At 39.2% G+C, this 23,736-nt stretch overlaps 1 protein-coding gene across 2 annotated transcripts in view; it reads right to left on the bottom strand.

Moving 5' to 3' along the window:
• The window catches only part of ca5b (carbonic anhydrase VB, mitochondrial), a 34,127-nt gene extending 14,685 nt beyond the window's left edge, over positions 1-19,442 (bottom strand). Inside the window, exon 1 of one of the 2 annotated variants that reach the window (XM_012961266.3) lies at positions 19,226-19,442. In XM_012961266.3, the coding sequence (XP_012816720.2) occupies positions 19,226-19,343 (118 nt within the window). In that variant the 5' untranslated portion in view covers positions 19,344-19,442. 2 annotated transcript variants of the gene reach the window in all.
• Between the last annotated feature and the right edge of the window lie 4,294 nt (positions 19,443-23,736).

Genomic DNA, 23,736 nt, shown 5'->3' on the forward strand with positions numbered 1-23,736 from the left:
CATCACAGGCCAAATAAATAGTGACAGTCTATGGCATATTACAGCAGGTCTACAGATTGCCAGTTTGGGACTGACTTTATTGCATCAAAGGGTGGATCATGGTGACACACCCTAAATAACCTTCCTGGCTAATAGGCAGAGAATCCATGGCTGAAAAACTGCAGTTTTTATTTATTTATACCCTACTGACTATGGAAAGCAGCAACAGACTGACTGGCTGCTGGGGGCTGCAGTGTGCATAGGACCCAAGAAAAGCCCTGAGTGATGTATCCAAGATGATGGTCTGCCATGATGCAGGGTAAAGGCAAACTGAGATTTTTAGCATTTCACTGGGGCAACGAAACATTAGAATCACCCTCCCATTCAGAACAAACTGGAAATTATATATACACCTTTTCCTGTCTAGTGACTGGTCTGTATCATTCAAAATGAGCCTTGCCCTTTCACTAGGCAGGACAAGGAAAGTCAAAGTGATTTCTCCCATTCAAAATGAATGACAGAATATTTCTTGTGGTTTTCCCCCCTTTCACAAAGCAACCAAATGATAGAAACCTTCTTGTATTTCATTACCCCACCAAGGGTAAGAAAATACTGGGAATTTTTTTTTACTTGCAGGAAACAAACCACAGGCAACAAAGTGCCCAAAATATCTTTATATTAACTGAGCGACTAAAGAACTCTAGCAACAAAACCCTAGGCTGTATTTTAAAGTGAGGCGCCCACTACCACCCTCTTTTTACCCCCCTTCTATCTTTTCCCACCCCTATTCTACCTTTTTCTTTTAATGTTTGTATGTTCAAAACTAATAAAGAAAATCTTACAAAAAAAAAATAAATATCTTTATATTGGTGCAAATTCATTCACCTCTGGTAAAGTCATTAGCTCACATAATAGAGCAAAAATGCATGAGGAGTTATGTTTGCTCAATTACATACGGTTTTATCAGCAGGGACCAAATAAAAGGTATATGGATACTTTGTCGCCCACAGGGTGGATGACTTTCTGTGAGCAACAAAGCACCCTGTTTTTAACCTTAACGCTTTCCCCCAAAACATATAAGCACTGAACAAGAAACCCGACTAGTGGCACACATTTTCTCCACTGGTGTAGAAAGTCCGGTACAGAAAAGGATGATCTGCTCCTGTCTGCAACATATTTTATGTGCACTGACAGGAACAGCATCCATTGTCCTACAGAGCACATGCAGGGCTGGAAATCTGACCAAAAATGCATAGTTTGGTGTTTCTGTGACAGAATTCACCCTATGTGTATGTATGTATGTGTGTATAACTTTATTTATAAAGCGCCAGAAGGGTACGCAGCGCTGTACAATCTTACAGAATACAAAATTACACACAGGGAGGACAAGTGATATAGATATATATATATATATATATATATAAATAAGCCACGTGGTACGAGACACAGTAGGAAGGAGGTCCCTGCCCCGTAGAGCTTACAATCTGACTGGTTGGGTAACATACAGGCACAAACTGGAAGGTAAGAGTGCACCAGGTATGGGCATTTGCCTTTAAGCGCAGGACTGGGCAAAATAACGTTTTAGTGCTCCAGAAGGTAACAGCTGAGTTTTTTCTTAAAGGGAGTGGGCGAGTTTTCCTTACGGAGGGATTCAGGGATAGAGTTCCAGAGGTAAGGATCAGCGAGATAGAAAGGTTTAAGACGAGAGAGCGCAGTGAGTGTGGATGGTGTAAAAAGACGGAGGCTCTGAGAGGAGCGGAGGAGACGACCAGGAACATGTAGAGAGACCAGTGAAGAAATGTAGTGAGAGCAGAGGAGTGCAGGGCTTTGAATGTCAGCAGAAGGATTTTGTAAGCTATCCTTTGCTTGACAGGCAGCCATGCTAGTGAGCTTAAATGAGGCTGAGCAGGTTCCCTCTTAGGAGAGAGCAGGAGGATCCTGGCAGCAGAGTTTAAAATTGATTGCAGGGGAGAGAGGTGGGAGTCTGGGAGGCCGGTTAGTAGGAGATTGCAGTAATCTAAGCGGGAAAGGATAAGGGCATGGATTAGTGTTTTAGCTGTCGCTTGTGAAAGAAAGGGGCGTATCTTGGCAATATTGCAGAGGAAAAAGCGGCAGGTTTTGGCAGTGTTATTAAAGGAACAGTAATACCAAAAAATGAAAGTGTATAAAAGTAACTAAAATATAATGTGCTGCTGCCCTGCACTGGTAAAAGTTGTGTGTTTACTTCAGAAAGTCTACTATAATTTATATAAATAAGCTGCTGTGTAGCCATGGGGGCAGCCATTCAAAGGAGAAAAGGCACAGGCACATAGCAGATAACAGATAAAACACTATTGTATTCTACAGAACTTCTGTTATCTGCTATGTAACCTGTGCCTTTTCTCCTTTTTCCCAGCTTGAATGGCTGCCCCCATGGCTACACAGCAGCTTATTATATCAATTATAGTAGTGTTACTGTAGCAAACACACCAGTTTTACCAGTGCAGGGCAACAGTGCATTATATTTTTATTACTTTAAAGCTCTTTCATTTTTAGGTGTTACTGTTCCTTTAATATGGTTAGAGAAGGAGAGGGACTGGTCAAAGATAACCCCAAGGCAGCGTGCAGAATTTACAGGGTTGATGGTCATGCCATCAATACTAATGGTGAAAGGAGGAGGAGGGCCAGGTTTGGGCGGGAAGACCATGAGCTCTGTTTTAGCTAGGTTAAGTTTGAGCTGGCGTCGGTTCATCCAGGAGGAGATAGCCAGGAGGCAGTTACCAATTTGGGTTTGAACATCAGCAGTTAGTGCAGGGGTGTGTGCATCTGTCTGTGCACAAACACTGGGCAGACAGGAGTAAATTGCCATTTTCTCCTCTGGCGATTTTAGACCAGTAGAGAAAACACTGTGTGGCACTGGCCTAAAGCTTTGAGAGGGAGTGTAACTTTGGTTACTGAATTTGACAAATAATGAACTGAGGGTCTTGGGTGGCCAGACCAACTTTGCAGCATCCAAATGAAATTTGGAAGAGGCCTTAGGATAGTGCCAAACAGGGCTGTGTCTTGGGCTTTGTATAAGTGCAGGCCAAGAACCAGCCACGGCACTCGAATCTGCTCTCTCGTGTCTGCACCAGGAACCATTGTGTCGGCCGGAATACAGACACGAGGAGCCGATTTTGGTGCCAAAATGCGCAAGTATGCAGTTCACTGCTGAAATCCACTCCGTGTCTGCACCTGGGCTGACGCAGTGGATCTGGGTGCGGACACAACAGGGAGCAGATTTGAGTGGAGGTGTTTTTTGAGAAACAGCACCCACTGCCACTAGCCTTAGAGATAAGAAGGGTTAGGTAACCACAAAGGTAATCTCAGTTAGATGTTTGCATTTGTCAAGGACACAAGTCAAATAGGCAGTGTAAGCATGGTAAACTCGGCTAGTCTGTTTTGTGACCATAAAGTGAAAAACAAATTATAAAGTTTATTGAGCACTGCTGAAGGGAGTTTCTCAAAAGACAAAAGGTAATTAAAGGGGAACTGAAAGTCATACTAAACTGTAGTAGATGTTTAAGTTTTTTTTTTTTTTTTAACATAAAAAAATGGTATTGATGTACCCCCTTACCCTAACATTTTTTCAACACAACCGTTTCTCAGTGATGCATTGCAAATTTGCAGATTACACAGTCGCAGCAAATTAAATCTGTTGCTCACAGCATAAATAAGTTGGTTGCAGCTGTAAAAAAAAAAAAAAAAAAAATTACCAATGGCCTTAACTGCATTATGTTTAGGAGGACTGAAATTTTGTTCAGTGCTTGGGGCTAGGTGCCCATTTAGTGGACACGTTTTCAGTTATTAAATCTCTTTGACATAAGGGCCACAAAACATTAGCAAACTGGGACCTTTCACAGATTTATTACACAATAAAGGGACAGATACCATTTATACAAAAATGAACTGATAAAGAAAATATTGGCCACTCCTGCTAGTTTCTGTGCTCACAACTAGCACCTAGGCAAAGGCTTGGCCTTAGGGTTTTGTCATTTAGCAGGACTTAGAACGGAACCCGACATAAGTGTAACATTTTGGACCAATGAGTCATTCTGAACGATCCTTAATATTCATTTCTATGGCCCCAAAAATTCATGGGCCTCCATTTATAAAATCAAACGTCAATGGCTGACATGGAAGGAGGCAAAAACTAAACGCCTGCATCCTCTAAAAGCTAAAGTGCTGCAAATGTATTCTCCCTGCCTATTTTCAGCAAAACCCACACATGGGATAATCGGTACTTAAGGAAATTACTCACAATCGACATTCCTTAGCTTGTAGGAACAGGCACTTATATTGCACATTCGGGCCGGCACCCATCTCGGTGGCCTAAGCCTCAGAGTTTTGCGAGGCCATTCGGAAGTTGACAAGGACAGCAGAAACTTGTTGTAGCCCCGAAACACCATGACAGCGTCTCTGCAGGTAATTGGGCTATCAAATCCTATTCACAGCACCAGCCACTCTGCACAACAGTCATCACAACAACACACAGCAATGTCTATTTAAACCACGCCCCGTGTCAAGCCCCGCCCAGAGCTTAGGCTTCCAACAAACAGGAAGACGTCTAAGTTCTAAATGAGAATTTTCGGGTGCCGCCTTTCTGCTACTGCAGCCAATCGCTGAAAGCCTTACAGTCCCTCCTTCAGCATATCTCGTTTAGCTAAGCTTACAAACACAATCAATATACGTTATTCATTTTGATTGTTACACAACAATTAAGGCGAATAACGTATATTTATTATGTTTGTTGCTTTTCAGTATGGAAAATATTCTTGTTTTATATATTAAACTGAAGGGAATCGGCAACCCTTTATGCAGGGTTCAAAACAGCTGTGGAAACAGCCAACGCGCATGCGCTTCGGGGCTCTTGGTGGGGGGGAAAGTGGTTAGATCAGTGTTCTTGATGACTTTGAATATCCCTAAAATTTCCCTCAATTTTAGGGATATCCCCCACAGCTCTTCCTTTACTTGCACTCTTTTAGTAAAGGGAGGTGGTCTGTACGTTTGCTAATAAGGAAGAAAGAATCCTTCCATATTGTAGTGTATAAATACAAGTGCTGTCAACCTTGGAGAAGTATTAAGGTGGCCATACACGCACCAATAATATCGTACGAAACCTCGTTTCGTACGATATTCGGTGCGTGTATGGTATGTCGGCGAGTCGACCGATATCGCAGGAAATTGCTGATATCGGCCGACTCGCCGATCGGACCAGTTTGAAAATTTGATCGGGCGCCATAGAAGGCGCCTGACCAAAATCTCCCTTCAGCGCTGAATCGGCAGAAGGAGGTAGAAATCCTATTATTTCTACCTCCTTACCTGCCGATTCAGCCCTGAATGGTGTGTGGCGGATATGACGAAACATCGTCAAATCGCCACGTGTATGGCCAGCTTTAGGGAGATTTTGTGGTGTGCAAACGTACCGCTGAAAAATTCCCTGATACTTGGAAGTGGCGGCAGCGCATGTGAATGCACATTCAGAAGTGTTGTCACCTGCACAGTGTTGGACTGGGACCCCAAAGGCCCACCAGAAAACCTTAGACCATAGGCCCACTCTCCAAACTATTTTTCCTCCTTTCCTCAACCAACCTCTTTATTCTCCTAGTATCTTTTATTTACATGCTAACATCTATTATTCCATCTGTTTCTCCTCTTTGTTCCCATTCAGAAATAGGGAATGACCATGAAACAGGCCAAATGGTCAGGAGCAGGAGGGCCCACTGACACCTGGGCCCACCGGGAGTTTTCCTGGTATCCTGGTGGGCCAGTCCAACACTGCACCTGCATGCGCAAATGCTAAGCTGAAAATTGTTACTTACACATGTGCAAGTGCTTCTGATGATGGCACCAAATGCTTTCTGTGTGCACCCAGAATTTAACAAAAATAATTAGGGAGCAAATTAGGTGATGGGAGACAAGCTAAAAAAGGGAACTCCCCCTAAAAAACGGGGGGTTGACAGCTCTGAAATGCGCCCATGATTAGTAACATAGTATGTTAGGTTGAAAAAAGATGTACATCCATCACGTTCAACCATAATGCCTATATAAAACCTGCCTAACTTCTAGTTGATCCAGAGGAAGGCAAAAAAAAACCATCTGAAGCCTCTCTAATTTGCCGCAGAGGGGAAAAAATTCCTTCCTGACTCCAAGATGGCAATCGGACCAGTCCCTGGATCAACTTGTACTAAGAGCTATCTCCCATACCCCTGTATTTCCTTACTTGTACTAAGAGCTATCGCCCATAACCCTGTATTCCCTCACTTGTACTAAGAGCTATCTCCCATAACCCTGTATTCCCTCACTTGTACTAAGAGCTATCTCCCATAACCCTGTATTCCCTCACTTGTACTGAGAGCTATCTCCCATACCCCTGTATTCCCTCACTTGTACTGAGAGCTATCTCCCATACCCCTGTATTCCCTCACTTGTACTGAGAGCTATCTCCCATAACCCTGTATTCCCTCACTTGTACTGAGAGCTATCTCCCATAACCCTGTTTTCCCTCACTTGTACTGAGAGCTATCTCCCATAACCCTGTATTCCCTCACTTGTACTGAGAGCTATCTCCCATAACCCTGTATTCCCTCACTTGTACTAAGAGCTATCTCCCATAAGCCTGTATTCCCTTACTTGTACTAAGAGCTATCTCCCATACCCCTGTATTCCCTCACTTGCTAAGAATCCATCCAGCCCCTTCTTAAAGCTATATAATGTATCAGCCAGCACAACTGATTTGTGGAGGGAATTCCACAACTTCACAGCTCTCACAGTAAAAAATCCTTTCCGAATATTTAAACGGAACCGCCCTTCTTTTAAACGGAGTGGGTGCCCTCATGCCCGTTGGAAGGACCTACTGGTAAATAAAACATTAGAGAGGTTATTATATGATCACTTGCTAAGAAGCCATCCAGCCCCTTCTTAAAGCTATATAATGTATCAGCCAGCACAACTGATTCGGGGAGGGAATTCCACAACTTCACAGCTCTCACAGTAAAAAATCCTTTCTGAATATTTAAACAAAACCTCCCTTCTTCTAAACGGAGTGGATGCCTTTGTGTCCATTTACCTGCTGGCAAATAAAGCATTAGAGAGGTTATTATATGATCCCCTTATATATGTATACATAGTTATCATGTCACCTCTTTATCACCTCTTCTCCAGTGTAAACAGACCAAACTTGGTCAGTCTTTCTTCATAACTGAGACTTTCCATACCCTTTACCAGCTTAGTTGCCCTTCTCTGGACTCTCTCTAATTCAATAATGTCCCGTTTGAGCACTGGAGACCAAAACTGAACAGGATATTCTAGATGGGGCCTTACCAGTGCTCTGTAAAGGGTAAGAATAACCCCCTCCTCCTGTGAATCTATACCCCTTTTAATACACATCAAAACCTGTTTGCCCTTGCAGCTGCTGCCTGGCATTGCTTGCTACAGCCAAGTTTATTATCTATAAGAACTCCAAGGCCCTTCTCCATTATGGATTTGCCTAATACAGTCCCATTTAGGGTATAAGTGGCTTACATATTTTTACATCCCAGGTACGTGACCTTACATTTATCCACATTACATCTCATCTGCCACTTAGCTGCCCAGATTGCCAAGATCCTGCTGCAAGGATGCCACATCCTGGATAGAATTGACTGGTCTATAGAGTTTTGTGTCATCTGCAAACACTGATACATTGCTTATAATACCCTCTCCTAAGTCATTTATGAACAAATTAAACAAAAGTGGACTCAGTACAGGACCCTGAGGGACCCCACTGAGAACCTTACTCTAAGTAGAGAATGTACCAATAACAACCACCCTCTGTACCCAGACAGTCGTTTGTGGGGAACGGTATTAAATGCTTTGGCAAAATGCTAATAGATTATATCGATTGCATCCCCAGTGTCCAGCTTCTTACTTACCTCATCATAAAAAGCAATTAGTGTTCCCTCTTGGCTGTGTGCACAAAAAAAAAATTATTTTGTGTGCACTTTTTAAAAACCTTGTGCATCAAAATGATATGTTTTCAAACAAAATTCTTTGTGTGCACTACAATTTATTGTGTGCTGGTCTCAAAATTTGTGTGTGTGCACAGCTTAGAGGGAACAATGCATTTTACTGCTCCTTGTCTGGCTACTCTAATGGCACAGCTAAGTCTGGTAGATAAGGAAGGGTGCTGGGAGGAAACCACGTGACAAGGTCCCCAGTTTCCTTCCTACTGGCAGTGCCCGTGAACCTGCCCAGGGCAAAGATCTCATTTGTGGGCCCCCTATTGCTGTACCAATTTGTAATCGTGTTCAAGCAGGTAAACTAGGATATAATAGTGCAGGCAATAAAAAATGGTCTATGTTTACCAAAGCAGAATTGAGGCCCAGGTGCACCTCCCTGAACTAAAGGCTATAGGAGCAGATAAACCATAATTACAAAATGAGAAAACAAAATAAAATGTGAAAAATTCAGTCTTTTATAGAAAATGCATAACTTGTACTCTCCCAGTGGATTAAAACAAGGGGTTTGCTATTTTGTGGGAATGCAATTCTTGGCACAATAAAATTTATGCAGTTTTACAAGTTACTGTGAGCACTATAGGAACAGTTTTACCAAACCCAACCTGATATGTGTGCCCACATTTCAGCCCAAACTCATGGGAGAACAATATATACAAAGAAGTTGAAAACAAATTAGAAACATTTTAGTGAAAGAGGGAAAAGCAAAAACCTGGTTGCATTACTGTGCATACCATTTAATAAACAAAGATGTAGCTGCATTCAGAATCAACCAATCACATTCAGTCTCATCTTAAATAGTAGTTAGTATATGCCTGACATCACTTAAAATGGCTCTAATTGAGCTCAGATAAAGTTTGACTGTTCCTGCTGGATTATTCCTCTTGATCTCTTGCTCATAGTTACATAGTTAAGTTGGATTGAAAAAACACTGAAGTCCATCAAGTTCAACCCTTCCAAATGAACCCAGCACACACAAACCTATACTGACCTATCTATACACTCACATACATAAACTATATATACCAACATCAATACTAATTGTAGATTTTAGTGTCAAAATAGCCTTGGATATTATTATGAACCTCATTTTCCATTTTGCTGCCCAGTTTTCCAATTTTGTGAAATCGCTCTGCAAAGCGGAGCATCCTGCATCAAACCAAAAACCATGGTTCACAAGGAACTTTCAAAACATGGAAGGGATCATATCATTAAAAAAAGTATCAGGACAGGGGTACAAAAAGTCATTAAACATTACATGGAGCACTGTGAAGGCAATCATTGAGTGGAGAAAATGTGGCTCAACATTGACTGTACCAATATGAGGACATCTCTCCAAAATTGATGAGAAGGCAAGGAGAAAACTGGTCAGGGAGGCCACCAAGAGGCCTACAGAAACATTAAAGGAGTTGCAGGATTTCTTGGCAAGTACTGCTGTTCCCTACACAAGACAACAGTCAGTCGTATTCTTCATATGTCTGGGTAGTGGAGTACAGTAACAAAAGCCTTTACTCACAAACAAAAACATCCAAGCCCAGCTAAACTTGCAAAAAAGGTATACCCAGTCTCCCACAACCATGTGGAAACATGTATTATGGTGTGATGAGACCAAGGTTGAACTTTTTGGCCATAATTTCAGAAGGTTTGGTGCCAAAATAACACAGCCCATGATCACAAAAACACCTTACCCACAATGAAGCATGGAGGAGGCAGCATCATGCTTTGAGAATGCTTTTCATCAGCTGGAACTGGTGCTTTAATCAAGGTGGATGGAATTATGAATAGCTCCACGTATCAGTCTATTTTGTCACAAAACTTTTAACCCTTTAAGTGCTAGCAGAATTTTGCGTTTCATTTTCACTACGTGCCAGATATTAGGGGCATTTCCTTGGGGGAATTTTAGTTTACCTAGGAAACTTTATATTGTTTTTTTTTTTTTAGAAGAACCTGAGCTTTCTAAATCTGTATGTTCCACTTTTGGAACATGATATAGAGCTATTTTCGACATATAGGAATTTATACCAGATAAAAATTTATTGAATAGACAAAAATTCAACTGATTTGGAATGCCTTATATCTTTTGAATGTGCCAATACCAGATATGTATCGTTTTATGGAGATTTCTGACTGCTATAGATCAAAAACTCAAAGCAGTAAAGTACCAAATTTTCAAAGCACTACAGCAGAATACGGCATACTTTAGATTCCACAGCCAAAAATCCTAGATCATTAGGTTTACACCAAGAAACCATACATTTTTTAATTGCAATACAATAATAATATATAGCAGACACAATTTCCATGCGGAATGCAAAAAAAATCACTAAAATCCAATAAAACCACTGTAACACTTGTTTGGCTTATAAATGGCAAAACACAGGCTAGTGATAGGTATAGAGCATGTGTTACATGCGACCTTAATGCACAGGAGTGGGCCTCCGCTATATGGGAGGTATTAATGAAGCTGAGGGTGTAGTTGAACTACAACTAAATAGAGCTTGTGTGGTGCAGATAGAATAATGGACACCAGAAAGGTTCTTGCTATTGAACTATAGTACAAGTTTATTGGACAAGGCACAACTTAATAGTGCAGCAGGGATTATACTCACAGATACAGCAGTATAGGATGTTAGTCACAATGGAGAATGCAGATGTGACCTTTAGGAACAGAATACCCCTCTTGGAGGATGCACAGAGGATTAGCTGATACCTGAGATGAAGACCTTTCAGTAGGGAGTGTTCCGGCTGACTATGGTCCAGGGGAGAGCTCCTAACACTGGTACCTGGCGTCTAATAAAACCGGTCCCTAAAGAACGACAACAGAACCGGGGTAGGCTAAACTCTTTTACATCTCCTGGATGGGGCTATTAACTGCCCTTACTAGATAAGCTAACTGTTCTCACCACTTCTAGAGGGTGCTATTATATAAACTGACTGTTCTGGCTTTACCTCGTTCACGGGGCCCTGTCCCCGACTTAAGAAATAGGTGGTTCTCTTTACTGGGGCCTTATGCCTCCAGGCTCAATGACGTGAAGCCTGAGACAACAGCAGCCAGAGAGGAAGACACTTCCTTGTGCAAGACACTATATAGTCTGCCAAGGGGAGTGGTCAACCTGAGCTAAACCTATTAGGAGCAGCTTAACACTGTAATCTGAGTGTAGAGGGCTCTGCCCTATAAGGGCTCTGGTACACGGGGAGATTAGTCGCCCGCGGCAAAACTCCCTGCTCGCGGGCGACTAATCTCCCCGTGTACCAGAACCCTAACAGCACAGATAAGGAAAAGATAAGGGATAACACCATAGGGAGCTTAACCCTATGGGTCCGTACACCACTAAAATGCTTTTTTTTAAAATCTGAAGTCAGAATCACAGTTTTAATATTTTGGTATGGCCAAATAAGTTTTACGGACAGAAACAAGCAAACAACACCTATGCAAAACTGACAATGCAATGAAAATTACTAAAATTCAATAAATTGGCTTGAAATAAGTTCTGACCGGATTTATCTTGGTTTCTTTTTTTATTAAGCAAAAACCTGCCATTTTGCTGGGATGCGTAGAAGTTTTATATCCAGTGTAGCCTTAAAGTTGCAGATTAGCACCAGCTGAAAAGACATAATCTGAAGATCTCTGAAGCACTCTTTGTATTGGAACAGACACACCCCTTTGGGATTTTAATGAGAACACACTGTACAGCAATACCCTAGTGTGCCATTGCATTGGAGAACATGCCAAGAAAACAAATCTGCACTGAAAATATTCCACAGTGTTTTGATCCTGTGCCCAGATGTCTTTCCATGGCAACCTCTTCTCAAAACATGAGGGACTTTATAAAGGAGCATTCTTGCTTTTCAAAATTTAGTTAACCATGTGTCATCAGCTCATATTATTCTGATGGTGCCTTGGCAAAATGTATCAAGCTTTCTTTTTTTACTTTACACAGGAGCTAAGGGGGTTCCTTGAGTGACCAAAACATTGACTGAATAAAGCAATTATGAAGCACCCTCTATTAAGGCTATTAAAGCAATGTCCACCCAGAAACTTAATTTTAGTATATTGAAAGAAAATGTAATTCTATGCAACAATATAAATTAAAACCATTAAATACATTTTTCATGTTTTGATGTTATTTGCTGGTATTATTTAAAACATAGCATTATTTCACCATCAATATGGTGAAAGGCTCCCTTTCTCAAACACACTAGCCACACTCCTAAAAATAGCTTTGCAAATTAACTTTACTTCCCTCCACCAAAATTCCTGGTTATCACTGCTTAGGCCCATGATCCCATGTATATCATTAAAAAAGGCAGCAGGGATCATACATGAGCACCAGAAGCCAAAATAGGATCGGCATTCAGTGCCCATGCTCCTGTTCTGTGTTTAGAGCAAGGGAAGCAAAAAGGAGACATGGCAACTGTCAGCCCTACTCTTTTGCTCTGCCTTTTCTGATCAAGTACAAGGAAGCAGGGCTGTCTTCATGGTTTTATTTTAGTTGGGATCACGTACAAAGCACTGTTTTATTACAAAGAAAAAGGAAATAATTTTTAAAAGGTTAATTATTTGTTTAAAATGGAGTTCATAGGAGATGGTCAGCCCTTAATTCAAAGCTTTCTGGATAACGGGTTTCTGGATAACGGGTTAAGTCTATGGGAGATGACCTTCCCATAATTATCTGGACATTTCCGAATCTCACATAGACTCTCTTTCAATCAAATAATCCAAAGTTTTAAAACATTACACCTTGTAATTGATCCCAGCTAAGATTTAATTAATTATTTTTGGTGGCAAAACAATCCTATTGGGTTTATTTAAAGTTTAAATGATTATTTAGTAGACTTAAGATATGTAGATGCACATTATGGAAAGACCCCTTATCCGGAATTCCCCAGGTCCTGTGCATTCTGGATGACAGGTACCATGTGTGTGTGTATGTGTGTGTATTTCAGCAAATGGCTGGAGATTTAGTTAATGCAAAGTGACTTACTATCCTGAAGTAAACAGATTTCAAATATTTCTAGTTTTACATGTTTCTATGACCTTTAAACATACTCCAGAGTAATCATCCCAACATGCTTTATGTTACTCCATAATCTACAGGTTAACAAGGCCAAACTACAAAATAACATCACAATAACATCATAAAATAATTTTCTTAAGGGAACAATATTGAATTAAAAGTATGTCCTCACACTGCAACTATTTTCACTGTATGGATTCTGCCTATTATGGAGGTGTAAAATCACTTGATTAGACAATGGCTGTGTCCCAGGCAAAAAAGCTTGTTGTTGCAGAATTTCTAAAACAGTGAATCTTTCATGGCAGTGTAAGTGACCAAATGCCTTGTGTAAAACCAGTTAATAAAAGTGCAATACCAACACTCTGGGGAGATGGCCTACTCACCAGATGCAGAAGGTATTTGAGCCAAACAAAAACATGAAGTCTCTTGTCACTTGCACTGAAATGAAACATTCATTGTTTTAGAAATTCTGCACCAGGAAAATTATTTTGCACTTTCCCACAGAGTTTGTTTTTAAAGATTGTTTGATGGTCCTGCAAGGTGGACTTATTTGGTGATAGCTGCAAGCAACATTATTCATGTTTGAATAAAGTGCCGATCGGACTTTCTTCTATTCTATAAAAGCTTGTTGTGGCTAATAAACCAAATAATTGCTATGAATGCTATATATTTCTACAGTAAAAATTCCAAGCCTGCTCTAGCAGACTATATATATTTCGGTAGAGAAACCTTAAGAAGAGGTAAAAGAAATCTCCCATACTATCAAATGAAATTGCAAGTCTGAAAATCTGTCTCTCTAAATGCAGGATTTGTGTTAGAGACACTTTAATATATAATTGGTCCATTTTTACTTTGCCTTAGCGGACATAAATCACTTGATATAATTTGGATTGCTCCACCCCCCTCCCCAGCAACAAAAATGGGGAATCTCAAGACAAGTATGAGAGTTGTGGGGAGCTGGTTCATACTAAGCCTACACTACTGGTTATGCTTCTTTCATGGTCCAGATATTGTTCAAACCATGGGCAAGCTTGATCTCCTTCTTTTCACTGAAAAAGTGGATCCTGTGACCTGCATCTTCTCTTGCAATGTTTTATACATGAAAGAGAGTGTAAACCTTCAAGTTACACCCCCCTCCCCAAAGCCTGCAGGCTACAGCACCTGACATAATGTGGGCAAAACAGCATCCTGCTACCCTGATATTAAAATAATGGGCATCCAGAATGGACCTACAATTCCCTTACAAATTAAGTGCTGCCTGCATTTGGCAGAACTGTATTATTGAGGAGTGGGCAAGGGAGGCATGAAGGAAGCACTGGAAGCAACAGAGCATCCCAGTGCCCTTCTACTAAAATAATGGGCCTCATTCACAGTTAAAGGAAGTCTATACCCCCAGAATGAATATATATATATATACACAGGGAGGGACGGCACTCACAGGAATTTGTACGCACGAGTCAAATGTTTGAAAAAAACAAAATGAGGATATATATATATATATAGATATATACATATACAGTATGTATATATATATATATATATATAAAAATATCAGTAAATATTGCCTTTTTACATCCTTTCCCTTTATCCACCAGTTAATGATAGTCTGTGTGCTCCCTCAGAGATCATATGACCAGAAATAATGCAGCTTTAAAGGGGTTGTTCACCTTTGGGTTAACTTTTAGTATGATGTAGAGAGTTATATTCTGAAACAGTTTCTATTGGTCTTCTTTTTTTATTATTTGTAGTTTTTTAATCATTTCAGTTTTTGTTCTGCAGCTTTTCAGTTTCGAGTTTCAGCAGCTATCTGGTTGCTAGGGTCCAAATTACCTTAGCATCCAGGGAGGGGTTTGAATGAGAGACAGAAATATGAATAGGAGAGGGACAGAATAGAAAAATAAGTAATAAAACGTAGCAATAACAATAAAAGTGTAGCTTCACAGAGCAATAGTTCTGGCTGATGGGGTCAGTGACCCCCATTTGAAAGCTACAAGGAGTTAGAAAAAGGCAAATAATTAAAAAAAATATATAAAAATAAATAATAAAGACCAATTGAAAAGTTGCTTAGAATTGGCCATTCTATAACATACTAAAGGTTAACTTAAAGGTGAACCACCCCTTTTTTCTGCAACAGGAAGAAGTGTGGAAGTAAAAGACAGAACTCTGTCTATTAATTGGCTGATATGGCCTAGCATGTATGTGTGCCTTGGCTTGTTTGTGTGCATTGTGAATCCTAGGAGACAGCCCTTAATTCTTAAAATGACAATTTTATCTTTGGGATTACCCAATAGCACATAATACTAAAATGTATATTTTTATGAAAATGGTTTATTTAGATGAAGCAGGGTATTACATGAGCTTGTTTATGCAATTTTTTGGGGGGTGTATAGTTTTCCTTTAACTGGGCAGGATGCAAAAAACAAGTACAATGAGCCACAATCTTCACATTTTGCACCATGCCCTGCTTTCAGCACCTGTGGTCCTTGCTCTCCACACACTGTCAGTCTTCAGCAACACTAATGATGGGCAAGTAGGAGGGGGCACATAGTAGTCCCCTTTCACATCATTTAGAAGTGTAAGATGCGGAATACTGTCATTTGCAAGGTGTAAAGGAGGCCTGTGTTTACTGACTGCCCTATGGTAGGAGATAGGCACAGGGCAGCCTTGCGCCCACTAGCATTGAGCTATACATCTCGCACCACATTTAATTGCAGCAGAGATGCACAAGATGCAAGTGCTTATTGAATGACCATATGCTTACGTAAGGTCAGTCATTAAAAAAATAAAATTCTTTAGCAAGGTATGTGTTGCAATAATTTGTTTTACAATACAGGCATTGGACCTGTTATCCAGAATGGGACCTGGGGTTTTCTGGATATGGAATCTTTCCATAATTTAGATACTCATACCTAAAGTGTATTAAAATTCATTTAAGCATTAGACAAACTCAATAGGATTGTTTTGCCACCAATATGGATTCATTAGGGCTGATTCACTAAAATGCGTTAAAACGTGCGCTATTTATAGCATGCGTTAACAATTTTATCGCGTCTAATTTTTTGCATTTTAAGGCACGATTTACTAAAAGCATACTTGCGTTAATTTAGACGCAATGCTGCTTGCGTTATTTAAGTCGCGAAGACTATTTTCGTGCGGTATTTGACGGAACATGTGCTAATTAACACATCGCGCACAAATAGTCGCCGCGTGTGAAAAAACGCACCACATATTAGCCATACACGGCATTACTTTCGTAAAACTACTTTTATGAAAATGACCATTTGCCTGCAAACTGGAGGCTACATCACTCTAGGGCCAACACATACTTGAATAAATCACACTGCAAAGTCCATATTTTATTGCCAAAAGCTCATTAACTGTACTTTTCTATAATTACCGCCTGCCTCAAGTAGGTGTTAATTTTCGCACAGACAAATTTGATATTTAGCGCGTCTGAGAGTTTGTGAATCATGCGTTAGTATTATTTCGGCGCACAAATTAACGCATGCGTAGCGCGAAATTTAACGCTTGCGATATGCGATTATACTATAGCGAATCGTGCGTTTTTTTCGTGTCTATTTTAACGCAAAAAAAATGCAATATGCGTTATCGCACTTTAGTGAATCAACCCTATTATATCTTAGCTGGAATCAAAAACAATGTACTGATTTATTACTACAGAGAAAAAGACAATCTTTTTTTTAAAATTAGAATTACAGGTATGGGACCTGTTAACCAGAATGCTCGAGACCTGGGGTTTTCCGGATAAGGGATCTTTCCGTAAATTGGATCTCCATGTCTGCTAAAAACCATTTAAATATTGAATAAACCCCATAGGATTGCTTTGCCTCCAATAAGGATTAATTATATCTTAGTTGGCATCAAGTACAAGGTACTGTTTTATTATTACAGAGAAAAAGAAAATACATTTTAAAAATTAGAATTATTTGCTTATAATGGAGTCTATGGGAGATGGCCTTTCCTTAATTTGGAACTTTCTGGATAACGAGTTTCCGGATAAGGGATCCCATACTTGTATTTGCTTAAATTGCAGTCTATGGAAGATGTACCACTTTCTGTAATTTGGAACTTCCAGATAATGGATCCCATCCCTGTATATGAATAAATATTATTCATGGTAAAGAAAAATACACACAAAAAAAGGCCTTTTAGTTAAAAAACATAGTAAGTTTACAGTTAAATACAGTGCAGAATGATCTATGCCCATTTGCTGTACTTTGCTGTCTAAGAGAAAACAAATGGACCATAAACTGTGCTCCTGGTACAGTTTCTTTGTAATAAAAGTGAATTTAAACAGCTCTTTTTCAATTTATGAAGTTTTGTTGTTTTAGAACAACCCAGGAAAAAAGTGCTGCAGACTATGATGTAAAACTGAATATAATCTGCCAGTATTAATAAAAAAATATTGGATAACACAATGATTCATAAAATCCTACAAATTAGTTGTACTGAGTGCAAAATAAATTGCCAAACAACTTTCCACAGTCTGGTCGCCCTTTGGATGCTGATTTATAATAATATCCTCTTTTAATGATATAATCTTAAAATGAACTGTACCACTTGTTGTAAATGGATTTATGACATTCACAGAATTTTATATATATATATCTATATATATATACAGAGAGAGAGAAAGAGAGAGATGAACTTTCACAGGACAAAGAGAGAAAGAGAGAGAGATTAACTTTCACAGGTACCTCACCCTGTCAGACTCTCAAGAAGGGAGATTTATATTGTCATAACATGTTTTGGGCATACGGTCATAATAATATGTACTGGTTCGGTACTAAACATACTTTACAAATTATCAGTTATTTTCTTTCTCTCTCCAATGCAGAATTCAAATTACTTTTATGGTTAGACAGTTAACTAAATCAAGTCAACATATTCTGATCCTAAATTCTACAGATTTATATTCAGGCTCTCTGCTATAACAGAAGGTTGCAGTTTAAACACAAAACCTAATTGCTGCTGAAAGAAAGTAAAATATTTCACCCCAGCCACATTCACCACCCCCCCCAGAGGTAAAGCAATTTAGCCTTTTACATTGCAACACGCATATTAGTGTAATAGTTTATAAACCGAGATGATCAGCCCAGGTAGCACAGTGACACAGTGTTTTGCATTGTAGACTTGGGAGGGTCTGGGGTTCAGTTCCAAACAGGAATATTTGCCCTGTGATTCCATGAGTTTTTTCCCGCATTTGAAAATTATACCCATTGACCCATACTTGTTTGGAAATAATTGAATTTCACTTAATTTAAACTACTAAAGCAGTTATATAGCCTTTTGGCTGAATAATTAATCTTTTTCATAAAGGGTACCTATTGCACAAAAACATTTTACCCCCACTGAAGGTGAGGGCTAACAGACCCTGCACACCAGAAGGAGGAAACAAAAGTAATTAAAAACAAAAAAACATCTTAGCCTGCAATGGGCCTCCCAACCAGAAGGGAGCTCCTGATGCGAATGACTATGTTGGGATACAAAAATATGAACAATGAGTGAGTGCCTGCATGTGACATAGGATTGGTCGACATCTCCCCCAAACATACATTGCATACATAAGCATAATGAGTGAGCAGGGACACTTGCTCATTATTTGTAAATGTGTGACATACATGCACCAAATACTGTTTTTTGGGGGCATCAAGGTGCTTTTTCTGAATTGTTCCTCTTCCACAAACATTCTCAAAAATTCACGCAGTATATCCTATGTATTTTACAAGAGCCATAAATATCCTGTAAAACAGTGCTTATTAATGTTATCACTTATAATCGGTGCTTGGTCATTTCTGTCATGACTCACTAAAACTTTATAATAAATAAGCACCCCCTGTTGTAAAATATGAGGGTATCAGAAGTCACCTTGAAGTTCCATGACCTATATAACAGTCAAAGATCTCCTCGGTGACTTATAATATTCCTATAGTTTTACTATAGGGGAGTACAGCATTCACGATATATACATGAAGTACTGTCAAAGTAGGTAAACTAAGTACAGGTATTGTATCTGTTATCTGGAATCCCTTTATCCAGAAAGCTCCAAATTATAACAGTTCCCATACATACATATATATATTAATATACATATTGTAAAACCCACAGGATACACTATTGTATGATAAATTTTCTGGTACATTAATGTTCCTTTTTGGATGGATGTAAACTAAAGAATAATGCAATACTCACAGTTTGCCTGCTTATGCTGAAGAGTACATCCAAGCAGGCTGCAATGCCTGATTTGAGACACCTTTTGATTAATAAGAGTACATCTACCTAGTTGCTGGATGAAGGATACCACTTTCATGTTCAGGAGACTAGCAGGCTAATCAATAGAAGCAGCACTGTGTCACTAACTGGCAAACAAATCACGCTGACACCTGGTCTGTGAACAGATCTAAGACAAAGTAATGAATTCTGTCTTTTATAGCCCTGGATGCTGAGTGCATGTCTGTTTTTTCCATTTAAACAAAATAGTTAATATTCCACCCAGGGCTTCTGACAGGCTACAAGTTTATTGGGCGGGGAGAGTCTTCATGTCTTGTTCTGCAACTGGCAGGAGGCTGGCTTAACAGACTGTCTAGTAAATAACTAAAGGCAGTTTTCTGCTAAGTATCAGTCATAGCTTATTCTACATTACAAGATCAATGTATTCACATTTTATGCTTGTTCTTTTGCTTATATATTTAAAGTGAAAAATGCACTTTAAATATATTTACCACTACTGTACTCATTAGTAAAATAGCAGTTTAGAACAAAACCAGTTTAGGTTGTGAAGTTTGGTAACTTGAACTTCTATTACAACATTTATTATACTACAAACTCTATAAACTAACCCATCATGTATTATGCATTTATGCATTACAATTGACTATAAAATATGACAGATGATCCTTTATAGACACTCACACACAAGCACATACAAACTACAACGACATTTAACTATTGTAATATTCAGGGTAATATAGTATAATTTATTGGCATTTATTGGGGGCCATCCTTCTTTGGCTTCTGCTAAAGAGGCAGGGCAATGTATTGTGAAGTTAAACCTATTGCCAGCTAATACTTCTTTGTATGCAGGTATGGGTCAATTATCCAAAAAGCTCCAAATTACAGTAGTGCCATTTTTCTAAACTGTTCTTTTTAAACTTTTTTTTTTTTAGATTTTTGACTGATTTGTTTTTTTCATAGCATTTTTTAATAATTACCCTAATAATTTTGTAAGGGCACTGGGAATTCCCGAAGTTTTAACTTGAATTGTAATTGCTTGAACCTTGCTTGGACCATTCGCTGGTCAGGCCATTATTAGTCGCTAACGCAGCAGCGACCATATCTGGGTCCAGGCGCTCACCATTTAAGTAAGTGGAGGGACGATTTTGCTGTCCAACTGCAGAGTTGCACTTTAAAATGCTGGTAATTGCTCCATGTGCTGTTGCCCTAACCCTTCTGTACAGATTTTGTTTTGCCTATTTAGGGGACTATATTTTTGCCTGCAGCCTTTGGCTAGTGTATTGAATCCGATCACAGTCTACTGTCAGGTTTAAGAATAAAAAGGCAGTATCCCATATGCTGAGTAACTCTGGTTGATGGGACCATTGGACTGATCTATGCTATATTGCCAATAGCAACCCACAAGCAATTCTTATTAGTCTAATACACGTTACAAAATGAAAATAAAAGACCTTTTTTTGCAGCACCAGATTCTGTTCCTCTAAAGTGAACAAAGAAATCAAAAGTTTAAGAAATGTTCATATTAATATAGACACAATACACAATGACAAAATAAGTGACTTTTTTCCTTCCTACACTGGCAGGAAGGAAATCTTATGGATATGGATTATGAAGACATAGAGCAAATCAGCATGATGGAAAATTCAATAAGGAACTGAGATAACAGTAAACAAGTGAAAAAAGAAGACTGAGAGGCACATTCATAAACAGGCCAAAGGTCAGGGCAGGTGGCAGAAAAGCAAACGTTTGCGAGATAGGCCAAAGCCCAGGGCTGGTGGCAAGCAATAATAAGCCCAAGAAATAGACCAGGGGTCAGAACCAACAGAAAAATAGAAATAAAGGGTCATTAACAAAGTCAGACTCGAAAAATATGGTTGGCTGAATTGAGCAGGTAGACGTCATCGAGAGCCACAGTTGTCCAAAGTTTTATTCAGTAAATACATAAACGTTTACCCAGTCAAACCTGCAGTAAATTGCTTGTTATAACTTGCTTTTAGCCTCCCCCTGCCCAGCTAGTCCACCCTGTTTGACAAATGCATTGTGCACATGCCTTTGAGATCTCTGTGTGATCCTATGACCTCCTGCCTTTTTTCATGTTTTGCTCCAGACTTTCAACTTTCACCTTTATACACTCAGCAGAATTGCACTGGTGTATATGTTATTTGGACTAGTAACACAAAGCAATTAATTTGATTTCTTCTCTTACTGCAAATAAAAGTCTAAAAACTGTCCTTTCATGATTTTTTTTCATGATAACTATGCCATGTGGGTAAATTTACAGGTTTGTAAATTTGCCCATTGTTTAAGAAAGAATGAAACAGATTCTGAAATCTATAATACTGCTGTTGTACAGCTGCTTAGCATATACAGTTGTTATCATCAGTGTATATGCCACTGATCAGCACACAGGCTTTGAATGGACAAATACCATATGAGGGTCCATACAATGCATGGCTGCCTTCTGAATGTTTTGTTCAGGCAAACAGTTCGAACAATTAGAACAGGAATTGCAGAGAAGCTGCAGCGCATGTATGGTTAGCTTTAGAATTCAAGTAACCAGCAGAACATATTGTTAATTGGACATATTAAAGATAAAGAACAATTGTCACTAAAGGAGAACTAAAGGTAACCTAATACATAGGGATGGTGCTCTAGTTAAAACCTCCTTTTAAAAATGCTCCAGCCTATAACTGCACTGGCCTGAGGTATTTCTATAGCAGCTCAATTGCTTCCATCTTCTTCGGCTTCTTCTGTCTTCACTTTGCCCTGGTCCGAGTGTGCATATGCAGTAGAGTGAACTGTACTGCAAATGTACCTGCCCGGCCCAAAGAGACAAAAAAAAGCAGAGGATCATGCCGAGTGGAGTTGTCAAATCACTGGGGCTGCCTAAAATTTGGCACCCCCTAGTGATTATACCTTTAGTTCTTCTTTAAAGGGCTCTTAAGCAACCATCCCTTTCCTAGTCTTCTGTAGCAAAAAACCATGTACAGTGTACTTCTCAAGTGAGGGGTACTGGATGCATCCTCAATGTAGTAGTAGTCCGTTTAAGGACTCAGATATGGTAGTAGCTTTTGGCACTGCATAACTCTTTTTAAGGAAATAGGATAGTTCAATTGTGGGAAAAATAGACAGTATGGGGCCTCGTTATCCTGCCTATGTGTTGATTGATTTATCTGATCTATATTGCACTTGCTAAAGTGTTTCTTCCACTCCCGAGCCTCCATTACCTTTCATATGACCTATGCAAACTTTCTTCAATAATTCCTCAATAATAACGGCTGCACTTAATAAGGAAGTACTAATAAGGAAGTACTTTGTTGAGATTCTGGCACCAGCTCTTTCTACACAAAACTGTGAAAACCTGAGCACTAACCAAAAGTCTGTAGGTAACCCCCAACCTAACATGCTTAAAAAAAGGAGTTTGTTACCTAGCACAGTTTATATATATATATCTTACAGCATCAGAATAGCTGAACATAAATAAAGTAAACAATTATCCCATTAAAGGGTCAAAATGTTCTCTTCTTGTCCACAGGTTCATAAAAGCAAATTTCAACATTTTCTGCTTATTTATAGATCTATATGTTTATTTCCTATAACAAAAAAACAGTGATTATAAATAGTGAAAATAAAAGCTGGCAACACTTTTTATAAACTCTTTTGTACCTTTTTTATTTCTAATGTCAAGTAGATGCCCTATATACCACATTTGTATGATAATACAGGAGCATTGCTACATACTAAAAACAGCCTGGAGACAGACCCACAACTAGAGTGCATTATACATGTACTGAACATATGATGTACACCTCCCTGCACTTTTTTCTTGTTGCTCATTCCAAATGTCTTTCTTCCCTTACTACCCTTTTCACTACCATTCCCCCCTCCCCCTTTCTCTCTGTCCGCCTTTTCTCTCAGTTCACTTTCAACTTAAAGGGTAGCTGGGGTGTGTTCTTTAAGGAAGAACAGCAGCAATTTGCAAAATGAAAAAAAAAAAAAAAAAAAAAATAAGGAGCAGAAGTGCGGTGTTTCTTGTTCTCTTGCCCTATCCCCACCCTAATTTCCCTCGTTTTGCTTCCTCCTCTCTATGCAGGTACCAGTGTTCCCCTATAAATGCACACCCCACAGAATAGCTTCCTCTGTCTGCTTGTCTTTTAATTGAACGCTCATTCTGTAAATAAGATTTGTTGACATTAATCTTATTTCATTGCAGCATTGGAAGGGAAATTAACCATAATTGTGTAATGGACCTTTTATAACGTTAGCTTGAAGAAAGGGCTTGTGATACAATGTTTGCTCTGTGAAGAAATTCTCCAGTCACAAAGTACATTTCTGCTTTACTCTATCATAGTTAAACAAAATTTGAAAAATAAAAATCATGCCATGTCGCTTCTTTATAGTAGCTCTGTGTCTGGTCAAAAATGCATCATTGTGTGTTAAAAACACATTTTTTTGCATTTTGCCCATTC

The sequence above is a fragment of the Xenopus tropicalis genome, chromosome 4 (genome assembly GCF_000004195.4).
Source record: "Xenopus tropicalis strain Nigerian chromosome 4, UCB_Xtro_10.0, whole genome shotgun sequence".
Taxonomy (NCBI): domain Eukaryota; kingdom Metazoa; phylum Chordata; class Amphibia; order Anura; family Pipidae; genus Xenopus; species Xenopus tropicalis.